General features: G+C 41.2%; 1 protein-coding gene and 1 pseudogene across 1 annotated transcript; one reads left to right on the forward strand and one right to left on the reverse strand.

The window, feature by feature from the left end:
• Positions 1-1442: 1442 nt before the first annotated feature.
• On the reverse strand, positions 1443-5747 carry LOC138045983 (uncharacterized). Its single transcript, XM_068892646.1, has 2 exons — positions 5656-5747; positions 1443-5573 (listed from the first exon to the last, which is right to left on the reverse strand). The coding sequence occupies exon 2, from the start codon at positions 4454-4456 to the stop codon at positions 3140-3142; it is 1317 nt and encodes a 438-aa protein (XP_068748747.1). The 5' UTR covers positions 4457-5573; positions 5656-5747; the 3' UTR covers positions 1443-3139.
• A 3-nt stretch (positions 5748-5750) lies between these two features.
• Positions 5751-11183, forward strand: LOC138046586 (uncharacterized; annotated as a pseudogene).
• The last annotated feature ends 2240 nt before the right edge of the window (positions 11184-13423 follow it).

Below are 13423 nucleotides of genomic sequence, written 5' to 3' on the forward strand. Positions count from 1 at the left end.
GTCTAACCAAGCAGTTAATTTGTTATAGTATACTAATTTGTAGTATTTTCCATCTGAACAGGCGGGTGGCACACCTCAAACAGTTTGATGTAACTTGTAAAGTAGGTCTAACCATGCGGTTAATTTTCGTTATAGTATACTAATTTGTAGTATTTTCCATCTGAACTGGCGGGTGGCACACCTCATACAGTTAGATGTAACTTGTAAAGTAGGTCTAACCATGCAGTTAATTTGTTGTAGTATACTAATTTGTAGTATTTTCCATCTGAACTGGCGGGTGGCACACCTCAAACAGTTTGATGTAACTTGTAAAGTAGGTCTAACCATGCAGTTAATTTTTGTTATAGTATACTAATTTGTAGTATTTTCCATCTGAACTGGCGGGTGGCACACCTCATACAGTTAGATGTAACTTGTAAAGTAGGTCTAACCATGCAGTTAATTTTTGTTATAGTATACTAATTTGTAGTATTTTCCATCTGAACTGGCGGGTGGCACACCTCATACAGTTAGATGTCACTTGTAAAGTAGGTCTAACCATGCAGTTAATTTTTGTTATAGTATACTAATTTGTAGTATTTTCCATCTGAACTGGCGGGTGGCACACCTCATACAGTTAGATGTCACTTGTAAAGTAGGTCTAACCATGCAGTTAATTTTTGTTATAGTATACTAATTTGTAGTATTTTCCATCTGAACTGGCGGGTGGCACACCTCACACAGTTAGATGTAACTTGTAAAGTAGGTCTAACCATGGAGTTATTTTGTTATAGTATACTAATCTGTAGTATTTTTTATCTGAACTGGCGGGTAGCACACCTCATACAGTTCGATGTAACTTGTAAAGTAGGTCTAACCATGCAGGAAATGGGCTCAGAGACGGGGAGCAATGAGAGGCAGCAGTACATTTTTAGGTTCGATTGAAATGTATAAATACTACAATCGTGGCCAGAGATGTTGAGATAATTTAGCAAAACTAACGCTTTCGAACAAACAATAGAATTTTGTATCCAAATGAAAACATCTTTTTCATCTGTAGTCACCCTCTCTCCCCCAAACAATGTTGCAAAACGCTTCGTGGATGTTTTAGTTGTTTCCAACATTGAAAAAGGGGAAAGGAGAGGCTACCTTTCACGGGTGGAGAGAGCAGAATTTACACCAAAGTAAAAGGTTGGCAGTTTTCATGTGTCTCAACAACTTCTGTCCATGATTGTAGGAACACGGTATAAAACCAAAGGTATTACTTATACCATAAGCAACTACTGTGCAATGACAAGTATATAATTGCAATTTGGAATACTTTTGAGTGGTGATTTCTTGAGCTGCCTTGTTTAAATCTGCTTATTTCTGACTTGGATGCTGAAAATTTCTATGATTTTCATTAGTGTAATTTAACCTTTTTTGAACACTTTACTAGCTATCTAAATTAGTTGTTGTTAAAATGCTGTTAACCCATTTGTTATATTTAAAAGAATTATAAACTTGTAGAAAGAATTAGCCCTTTCAGTTCTAATAGAGGAGGAACTCCCCCAGAATTAAAATTTCTTTATTTAAAGTCCCAAGAAATAATACTAAGCAAGAGGTCTGCCAAAGCGGGTTGCATTTGAATGGTAAGTTTACAGGATTTCATCCTCAAATTTAACAGTTTGAGTGAAAAAGATATCTTGTCATAATTAATTAAATTGGTCAAAGAGTGAAGGGGTTAAATAGGCCATTTCTGAGTTCCACAAACCTAAAAGGCTTCTTTTTGAAACAGGTTTTAGGCAACTCTGAAAAAGGCTATTCAAAATATCTTAGAGAATGAATATTTCTCTTATAGGCTGTTAAAAGATCTGATTGGTGTATATATAGTATAATTATGTATATACAATTTGTAATTTGTTATTGTTTTACCCCCAGTTTTTAGTAGATAATTATCTTCACGCTAAATTTGCTTTATAGAATGAATTAAAGATCATTTGAACATATAAAATGGAATGTCACTTTCTCTTGCTTGCTTGCTTTCTCTTGGCTCTCTTTTATGTGTTTAAGTAGCAATCTTGTTTAAAACTTGGACTTTCATTATAAAATCATTTGCTAAAGGGGCAAACTTGCTCAATATTAAAAGTTTTATCACATTTTGCCGCCTCAAGTGAACTTGTTCAAAAGTTTGGCTTTGATTTTATTTGCTATACCTAAGCAAACCCGGTAAATAATAGGATTTTTACACATTTTGCTGCCCAAGCAAACTCGCTTAAAACTTGGACTGTGTTTATATTTACTACCTGAGCACACATGCTGAATAGTAAGAGTTCGACCAAATTTGCTGCCCCCAAGCAAACTTGTTCAAGACTTAGGTTTTGACCACATTTGCTGCCCCAAGCATAATTTCCCAAAAGTTAGAGTCTGATCATATTTGCCACCCAGGAACAATTAATTGTTCAAAATAAGTGTTTTGACAACATTTGCTGCGTGAGCAAACGTGTTTAATACTAAGGGTTTGCTCTCATTTGCTTTATAAAACAATCTGGTTCAATGATAAACATTTGCCTGCAATTTCCAATATGTGCAAACATGATCAATAAAATAAGATTTTGATCACCTTTACTACCATAAGCAAACACTGTTCAACTTAAACATTTCGCTCACATTTCCAACCCTGCTTTAACTTGCTCAAAATAATGGGTTTACACGTCTTTACAACAGGAGCAAAAGCTGTGTGAAACAGCAAATTTGTGCGCTAATTTGCGTCATGTGTAAAGACAGTTCAAAGAAACACATTTTCATCCACGTTTGATCAGTATGTAAATAACCCCAAAATTTGCACGCACACGTTACCTTTGCACACAGGAGCTAATCTTAAACAAATGTAGCATTTGCCACCGTTGCTATGGGTGGCAAAACTAGTGCAATATCAATCTTTGCTCTTCAGCAAATTTGCTACACTTTTGCTGTACTTTGGTTACCCTCGTAAATCCATTTTTTCGTCCAGTGTCCATGCTCAGTAGGTGGGGGTGCGATCGTCTGTCAATATCTTCAGGTAGACATCTCTCTTTGACATTGAATTTCTCCGAGACCAGGCACTCTTCAACATTACGTGTTTCACCTTCTCCGCTAGCAGATTCAATTTAAATTCCACCACTTCAAACTCTTCATCTTCTTACTGCATCAACGTGCTAACAGATATAAACTCCTTATGACCTTTCAGCCCTAATTCTTTAGCAACATCTCCACTAATCACGGTTCCACGGGGAGCGTTGTCTAACAGCCCGTAAGTGGTGACAGACCTTCCATCAGGTGATGTGATTTTCACTGGTATAACATGCAGAAGCACAGTTTTTGTTGAGCCTGGCTGTGTGACTGTAGCATATTGCGCTGTATGTCTGATTCCTGAAGGTCCTTGCTCACCAGGAACTTCGGCATGCGGGTCTGTCACTGCCGCATTCGGTTCTTCTGTACTAGCTTGATTGAGTCTGTCATTGTCTCTCCTTGTACTTGGGGGGTTATGGAGTAACTTATGGTGCCGTTTGTCGCTCCCACAAGGGCAGAATTTCGGCGATTCACACCTTCCTCGAAGGTGTCCAACTCTCAAACAAACATGACACAACCGGTTAACTTTCACAATGTCCCATCTGCTCTGTAAATCCTTCTTCTGAAACACGAGGCATGAAGATAGTTTGTGAGATTCGGAGCAACATGAACAACTCCTATTAGCGGGTGTGATGCTGTTTCGTCCTTCGCTGGGCAATTTTCGGCCAGTGCTCTTTCCTTTAACATCGGTGGCAAAGGATGAAGTCTGCCTTGTGGGCTCGGGGATGAATGACCTGTTGTTGACTTTCAATGACTTTGTTCTGTTTCCCTTAACCTCCGAACTTGTGACTAACGAAACACCAGCAAAACCAGGGTCGTTTTTGATAGCAGCTTGTCGCTTCACAAATTGAGCTAAGTCCTTTAACTTTGGGTTCTGTCCCTTTTCTCTGTTAGAGTACGATATATCTGCCCATTTGTTGATGATGTAATCTGGCAGTCGTGCTACGATCATCTTCATATTTGAAGTGGTACTTGCCCCATGTTCATACTGTCCTTCCAGTCTTCGTGAGGCACACTGCAGTTCTTCAGCAAAATTACGCAAACCCTTGAAATCTCTGTTTCCTAATTTTGGTCCTGTGGTAAGCATATTAATACACGCTGCAGCAACTGCTGCTGGTTGGCCATAGCGCTCCTCCAGGGTTGCTATAATATCGTCATAGGAACACCCCACAGATCTTTCAACCACCTCATAAGCCTCTCCGGACACAAATTTGGGGAGAAATTCAATCCGTTGGGCATCCGACAATAGTCCATCTTCGAGGTTATCTCGAACTCTTCCCCTGAAAATCGGAAAATCCGCTGCATTTCCACTAAACTTGACAGGCTGCATAGCTTGCAACGTGGTCACCTTCAAAAGGATAGCCTGAGGATTTTTACACGGATTCATCTGTTCCTTTTCATGCAGGCAATTCTCATTTTCACCGTTATCACCTCCATTTGCGATAAAGTTCTCCTTTCTTTGGATATGGGAAGGATCTCTGGAATGAGGACTGGTAATTTCTTCACCATACTACTTTAAATGAGGAGTGAGTTCAATATGATTCAATCTATCTTCTGGAGTGTCCTGGTGGCAGCGTGCTACCCAAGTTGCTGTTTGTTGACTCCTGGTGATGGGAGGCTCAAATTCAATCTTATCATAGGTCTCATTTTGCAAACTTAGGGCACACGAGACTGCATCACCTTCCTCTTCAACAAGAAGAGCGATTTCTCTAGCTCCCAACTGAGCTTTAAATACCATTTCCCTTGCTATTTTCTGTTTTTGCATCTCAATGTCAATCTTTTTCTTTTCCATTTCAGCTTCATTATTTGCTAACTCAAGTGCTTGTTGGGCCTTAAGCCTTTTCAACTCTACACTTCTCTTCAGTTCCTTTAATCGGGAAGATTTTGAGGAACTCTTATTTGACATGCAATACGCGAGGGGAGACAATCTTTCTTCGGCTGCCTTGACATATGGAGAATAGTCCTCATAAACCTTAACATAGTTGGACTCAACCCTTCCCAATTCTTGAACAGACAACTCCTTACACAAGTAATTCTGGTACTGATCATTGTAGCGTTCCCATGCACGCTCAAGGTTCTTCACACTTTCACGAATCCCCTCAGCTTCCCCCCATTCGGAGAGACATGTTTTCAACTGACTTATGCATGTACTTACTCGTGACAAATAGCCGCTAAGCGAACGCCTTAATCTGTGAATTTCTTCCGCTTCTACCTCTTCACGATTGTTCGGATTTGGCTTCCTTGTTCTAACGGTACGAATCGCTGGCACTTCGGAGGACATTTCAACATTTTCCGCGTCGTCCTCCTCGCCTCCACACAACTCCATGTCGCTTTTTTCGCCTTCTTTGCTCTCCATATTGAATGAGATGTAGTCACTCCTGCAATTCTCTCAATCTCGGCTCCGTGAATATCGAGATTCGACAACAGTTTCACGTACACAGGTTCTAATGGTTTCTCTGCCTTTTATTTCGATCTCACAAGTTGTTGTTGTAGTAGTAGATTCGCTGCAACAGATACGAGTGTATCTTATGAAAGCTGTCAAAAATAGGTTTCAAAAACGAGTGCGAAAAATTCTACAAAACTTACGTATGTTGACGAGTCCGGGTAAAAGTCAATCAAAAGCGACGTAGTCCATATTTTTCGTTCGATGGAAAGAATATTCATACAATTTCAAACTAAACATGTCCGACTCTTCGAGCACATGGCGTAAGACCCAGAGGTATCATGGGAGATGACGTGTACTCGAGTTCCGGTTCAGAAAGCAGTTCCGGTGACAACATTGGGACAGTTTCAATAGTGCCATTCATAGCAATACACAGCTAAGCAAGATCGATAAGTTTAATCATTTACATTCACTATTGGAGAATCAAGCAGCACGTTCGATACAAGGGTTACCTAGGTCTGAATCTAACTATGACTGTGCAATCGATATTTTACACAAACGTTTTGGCAAACCCCAGAACATAATCTCGAAGCACATGGACGAGATTCTTAAAATTCCAGGTTGTGTCAGTGATAACACCGCCCAGCTCCGCCTTGTTTACGATAGGATAAGTATCAACGTTCGTGGTCTCGAGTCGTTAGGCATCAGTTCCAACCAATATGGAAGTTTGCTGATACCTGTTATTATGTCAAAATTACCGCCCGAAATCAGAGTGCAAGTTGCAAGAAACACAGCGCGCGAGCTCTGGGAAATATCAGAATTATTAGAGGTTATCCGACAGGAAATTGAGGCTCGAGAAATCAGCGAAGGTGTGAAAGCAAATGTACACTTGGATAAATACAAAGAAAACACTCCGAAAAGGCCGACTAATTTGACTTTACTTTCTCACGATAACGCATGACTTCAGTCAAAGGGAAATCAAATTAAATGCGTTTATTGTGGTGGATTTCATTACTCTGCTTCCTGTGAAAATGTGATCGATCCTCATGCTCGTTTCGAAATCCTAAAAAAGGGTCGAAGATGTTTTGTTTGTTTGAGAACTGATCATCATAGTAGCTCATGCAAAAGGAACTGCCGACGATGTCAGGGCAATCATCATCAGTCAATTTGCCGAAAATTTGTGTCAAAGACTCCCGATTACAGTTCCGATTCGTCTGGTCTAAACGATCAGAATTCGAGGGAAGTGCAAAACTCGACTCTTGTGAGTTACACCAGCGAACCAATTGCGAATGAAATACACCACGAAGGAACCACTGAAGAAGGAAATGAAACTCCATTCTTAGGGAGCGCTGTAACCGCGACGTCGACCGCCAGGACCAAGGGCAGCATTTTACTTCAAACTGCGACAACCACCGCGACTAACAATGATCGGAGCAAAACAATGACTGTTCGAATCCTGTTCGATAGCCGCAGTCAGAGATCCTACATCACAGACAACGTAAGGAAGAAGTTAGGTCTAAAGTCAACAAGTACCGAGATCCTTCATCTGAACACATTTGGAGAGAATGCCTATCGAAAGCAAAGGTGCGAAATCGTCACCTTGCCACTTCGTACTATCGATGGTGAATATGTTGAGATTACGGCGCTCAATTTTCCGATTATTTGTTCACCATTGCCAAAGAGCGTAAACTTACGAGATCATCCGCATTTACTAGAACTAGAGTTAGCTGACAGCGCTGAAGGTTCGAATTCGATCGACATTTTGATTGGTTTAGATCATTACTGGGATTTTGTTACCGGTGAATCTATTCGCGGAGATTCTGGTCCCACAGCGGTTAAAGTAAGCTCGGGTGGCTACTTTCTGGTCCGACTAAAAACTCAAACAGCGAAACTAATGTTGTCTCAAATTTGGTCATATCGGGAGAGACAATGTCGAGCGAAGCAAGAGAAAACAACGAAATGGTGGAAATGCTGAAAAGATTCTGGGAGTTGAAAGTGTGGGAATTGTGGATACCGAGTGCGAAGTTGAATTAGTCAAGCGGAGAGAAGAGGTTGCGTTTAAAGGTCGTCATTATGAAGTCGGACTGCCATGGAAGGAAGGTTGTCTTCCCCAGTCCAACCACTATGAAATGTGCGTAACAAGATTACAATCATTGCACTCTAAATTAAAGAAGGAGCCGAATTTGCTACGAGAGTACGACAACATCATTCAAGAACAACGAAAGAAAGGAATCATCGAAATCGTAACTACACCGAAAGAGGAAACTCTGGGAGGAACGCAACTTGACTGCAAAATCGCCACGAAGGGGATTCATTACTCGCCACATCATGCAGTGATAAGAAAAGAGCGTGAAACGACAAAAGTGAAAATTGTATATGATGGTTCGGCGAAGAACTCCAAGTACGAACGATCTCTTAATGATTGCTTAGAAGTGGGAGAAAATTACATCCCACACCTTTTCGCAATGTTAACAAATTTTCGTTGGCATTTCGTCGCATTAACCGCGGACATCGAGAAGGCTATCCTGATGGTATGAATCAAGCCGGAAGACAGGGACATGTTGCGCTTTCTTTGGCTGAAAGACTCTCTCGCCGACGAGTCTGAAATCGTCGAATATAGATTCAATCGCTTGTTGTTTGGATTGAGGCCATCTCCTTCGATTCTAGGTGGAACCATCGCGTATGACTTGAACTTTTATAGGCAAACTGAACCCGAGATGTTCGAGCTATTGCGCAAGTCTCTGTACGTGGATGATCTTCTTACGGGACAAGAGAATGACGATGGCGATGGCGATTGAAGGTTTTAACCTCAGAAAATGGAACTCGAATTCTCGAAACTTGTTGAAAGCTATAGAAGCTTGCGAGAGCTCACAAAAAACCAAACAAAGTCGACAGATGAAGCTACTGCAGAAGGTGACGAGTCATATGCGAAATCGTCCACTACACCCGTAAATTCTGAAATGAAGAACGATACTACGGTCAAAGTTCTAGGAATGAACTGGGACACTGTAGCAGACGAGTTTTTCTTCAACTTAACCGATTTGTTCAACTATGGAACGACACTGCCGGTGACAAAACGTTCTGTTTTGAAATTGTCGGCGAAGATATTCGATCCGATTGTATGTCTCACCCCGTACACTATCGAAACGAAAATTTTATTTCAAGAACTCTGTCTCGATAAGGTTGATTGGGACAGCGAACTTGAGGGAAAGCTACTCCACACCTGGAACTCTCTCCTAGAAGAGCTGAAATTTTTAAGCAATGTCCGAATACAACGCTGTTATTTTCGATCAAGGCCAGTGCACTTTGAGCTTCATAGATTTAGTGACGCATCAAACCGCGCGTATGCTGGGGTTATTTACATCCGATCACTCTATGATGATGGTCAAATCGATGTTCGATTAGTTGCCTCGAAAGCAAAGGTCGCACCCTTGAAAAGGCAGACCATCCCGCGTCTGGAATTACTTGGTACACTTATTCTCGCCCGCCTCGTAAACTGCCTCGATTTGGCCGGAAAAAACGTCAAGACCTTTTACTGGACGGACTTGATGACTTCCTTATGCTGGATAAGGAATAAAAGACCATGGAAACAATATGTACAGCATCGCGTGGAAGAAATTCGCAAGTTAACTTCAAAGAGCCGAGCGACTGGAGACATTGCCCTGGAAAACAGAACCCAGCCGATTTGCCGTCACGGGGATTGAACGCAAAAGAACTGTCGGTTAATACCATTTGGTGGAACGGGCCAGAATTCCTCTACAAGCCTGAATCGGAGTGGTCTTTAAGCGAGCAAACACAAGAAGAAGATGAAGTAGCGCTCAAAGAAGCTGTTAAGAATCCAGTCGAGATCACACACTCATTGGTTTCGCGTTCGCCCAGTTGTTCAATAGATCCCAAGAATGACGCATTAATCGACGTAAAACGATTCAGTGAATTAACAAAATTGCTCCGTGTGACAGCCAAAGTCGTCGGTTTTGTAAAGCTCAGTGCATTGAACTTAGCTAAAGCAGAAGAACTTTGGATAAAATCTGTGCAAGCGTCTTTATTTGAACAAGAAATCAAGTTTCTTCACAATCACCGTCAATCCAAAACTGCGCCGCCAACTTACGTCTTCCAGTTTGGATTATTTCGTGAAGATGGAGTTGTCAAATGTAAGAGGAGGATAAATAATGCCGATTTATCGGGGAACACAAGAAATCCAATTCTACTGCCACCGAAACACGAGTTCGTCCGATTAATCATCAGGAGTGCGCACGAATCAGTAAAACATTGAGGAATAAGGGACACACTCACTCTGATCAGAGAACGATTTTGGATTTTGAGAGGTCGTGAAGCAGTAAAACAAGTGATTAAAAAATGTGTAACTTGTTTGAAAATCGATGGAACTCCATACAAGTCACAATCATCCCCCGATCTTCCATGCGAACGGGTTTCGGAGGATCCACCTTTTACGCATGTGGGATTGGACTTTGTCGGCCCGTTGAATGTTGACAGCGGAAATCCAGACGAGAACCAATCAACCAAAGTTTACATGTGTTTGTTCACATGCGCTTCGACAAGGGCTGTGCACCTGGAGTTATGCAAAAGCCTCAACGTTCAAGATTTTCTGCTAGCATTCAGACGATTCACTAGTCGACGCGGACTCCCTGCTACTCTTACGTCAGATAACGCAAGGACCTTCAAATGTTCGAGCAAGGAAATAAGAAAGATCATTAGGTCCAACGAAGTGGTGCATTACCTCGTTAACCAGAAAATTTCGTGGAACTTTATCATCGAAAGGGCTCCGTGGTGGGGAGGTTTCTGGGAGCGATTGGTCCGAAGTATCAAAACGCCTTTAAAGAAAGTATTCGGTCGGTCAACTTTGAATTTTGGAGAGCTGCGAACAGTACTGGTGGAAATCGAAGCAGTAATCAACGCAAGGCCGATCACTTACATATATGATGACGCGGATTCAATTTCTTATCCTTTGACACCTTCTAATTTATTTATGGTCGACGTGTCACGCCAACACCGAACAGTTGTCATCACGAGATCATCAGTACGCATCAATCTTTGACAAGAAGAGCTCGCCGTCACAAGAATTAACTTCAACAAGTAACTAAACAGTGGAGAAAGAAATATCTCACTAGCTTGCGTGAACAATCGAGCGTAGCAAACAGAAGAAATGGTTCTCAAGAAATCTCCGAGGGAGATATTGTTTTACTTAAAAACGATTCATCGACCAGAGTCTTCTGGAAACTAGCGAGAGTTGAGGAACTCATTTCTGGAGCTGATGGAAAGATTCGAGCAGCTATCGTTAAGGTCGGAAACAGTGAAAGGCGATCGACATATTTACGGAGAGTTGTTCAGCATTTGATTCCAATCGAAGTTAGATCGAATGTGGACAATGAGGTCAGACAGTCTGCTGAGAACCAAGTTTCTAATTTGGCCGTTCGACCCCGACGAACGGCAGCTGTAGTTGGGGAGGTCAATCGTCGCGAACTGAACATTGTTTGATCGAATCTTAGTATTTTGTTGAACAGAGACATCGAACGTTGAAAGTTTCTCGCAATGCAAAAAAACTTTTAGGTACGTATAAAGGACACGTTCATAGTACATATGGAACTCAAGACTCTTTCGTTTTGTTTGTACAGTGACAGTTGATTGATTAATTTAGTGATTCTCATATTACCTGTAAATAGATAAGCGATTACACATTAACGCGATACAATAAACGAGTTGCAATTACGAATACGCTTGGTTTATTATAGTCCCTTTAAAATTCGCGACGAGATAAAGAAGAGAACGTTCTCCATAGCTTATGGAGTAATAGTTAATTGTCTTGGTACAAGAGCTGTTTATCTGGATTTGGCAGCAGATTATATAGCACAGAGAAATTTCTGATGGTGCTCAGAAGATTTTTGTCCCTAAACGGATATCATTCCAAGATATTGTCTGACAACGGTACTCAACTAATAGCAGCAAGTAAGGAACTAACCGCTATAACAAAAACATGGGATGGCAATGGATCTTCACCCCAGCAGATGCCCCATGGCAAAATGGAGTAACTGAAGCTCTCATAAGATCGGTCAAGCGAACAATTGAGTTTTCAGTTGGTGAGAACGCTTTAACCTTCTCTGAATTGCAAACAGTTTTATTCCAGATTGCCAACTTGCTAAATGAAAGGCCTATAGGGAGACACCCAACATCCCCTGAAGATTGAGCATACTAATGCCCAAATGACTTACTGTTAGGCAGAGCCACAAGCAGGATACCAAATAGCCCATTTGATGAAAATGCGAATACCCGAAAACGTTTCACGTTCGTCCAGACAATTGTTAATACATTCGGGAAAAGATGGAACTCAAACTACTTCCCAAGCTTGATGTTAAGGCAAAGATGGCACACATCTCACCGAAATTTGAAAATCGGAGACCTAGTTCTGATACAAGGTTCCAACTTAGTGAGAGGAAACTGGAAACTTGGAAAAGTGTCAGATGTCTACCCAGATGCACATGGGAAGAAAGTGCGAAGAGTAGACGTGCAATACATGAATCTCACCGTAAGCGAACCTATGAAGCAATACCAAGGCAAAGGATATGTCACTGTTCAACGCCCTGTACGGAGACTCGTATTACTTATACCGATTGATGAAAACTAAATGAAGGTTTACGTGAACTCTCAGATACTACTTATTATAATTACTGTAACCCTTTTTTCTGGCGGGGGAGTGTATCGCCAACTATTTGTAATTAGAATCTGTCAGGTAACGTCATAGACATGATTACGCAACTCGAGTCACTTGCTGAGTCTGAGGAATTGCGAGAAACTGTGAGATACCACTGGGTAAATATCTTTGTTTGATTGCAAGGGATAACGGTATATCATATCACTAACAGAATTTGCTGTAATTTAGATTTTGAACCCTATTCAACCTCCCATGTGAAAAAAGTACAGCGACTGAAAGAAAGCTGGTGTAATAAATGGAGTTGTTTAGAACCGTGGTTAGTCAATCCTCGCTAGCAGTACACTAAGATCATTTCTAACAACCGGGTCCCCCGTTGATAAGAAAGTGTCATAAAAGAAGCACCAATGTCTGTTAAAAAAAACAATAATTTAGTAATACAGGTTTTCAAGACCGACATGGCTTCGAATTGCGTTACATCAAATGCAACACCTACTTATAGTAATTAGATGAGTGTTTCTCTATCAATTTTCGGAATTGCCCAAGCACAGTCACAAATGGACTTATTTTCAGCTACACATAATGCGCGCAAACAAAATAATTTTTCGCAGGAATGTGTATTCACAAGAGAAAATGAGGGGACAGAGAGGGAGGCTCAAGGCGTTGGCCGGGATATGTTATGTCCACGAAAGTTATTTTTAGACGAGCGGAAGTCTTTGTTCTAGGGGAAGTCTGTCTTCCGAGGCGTCCGCATGCAGTCTTGCTTCGCTTTCAGGTTCTTAGTGAAAAGAGAAAATGATGGCGCACGTGGAAGGCTGATGAATATATATTTTCTTTCAAACATCGGACCGAGGTTGGCCTGCATGCGGACGTCTCGGAAGACTTCCGCTCGTCTAAAAATAACTTTCGTGGACATGACATATCCCAAGGGCTGGACCGGGAGCCTCCTTCTCTGTCCCCTCATTTTCTCTTGGTATTCAACAAGACCTCTGCCAGTACTGGGCTCCGAGTCTTCTTCAATGGAGTTCTCAGCCGCATGGCAACATGGCGATTGGCTCAGCCAATCGCCATGTTGCCATGCGGCAAAATATCTTGTTTTTATAATTGATTTTGTTGTTCTCTGTTTTTAGTATCTTTTTTCCTTTGATTTTAGTATTCTTAATAATGCATTTTTGATTTTTATCTCATGTTAATAATAATTTTGTAAATAGATTTTGTAAATAGAGATATCTTTCAGTTCTACTTGCGCACTACCACCTTCAGTCAAACATCTCATCGTTGACACAACTCGATCGTACATCATGTTT

Source organism: Montipora capricornis, chromosome 4 (assembly GCF_036669925.1).
Source record: "Montipora capricornis isolate CH-2021 chromosome 4, ASM3666992v2, whole genome shotgun sequence".
Classification (NCBI taxonomy): Eukaryota; Metazoa; Cnidaria; class Anthozoa; order Scleractinia; family Acroporidae; genus Montipora; species Montipora capricornis.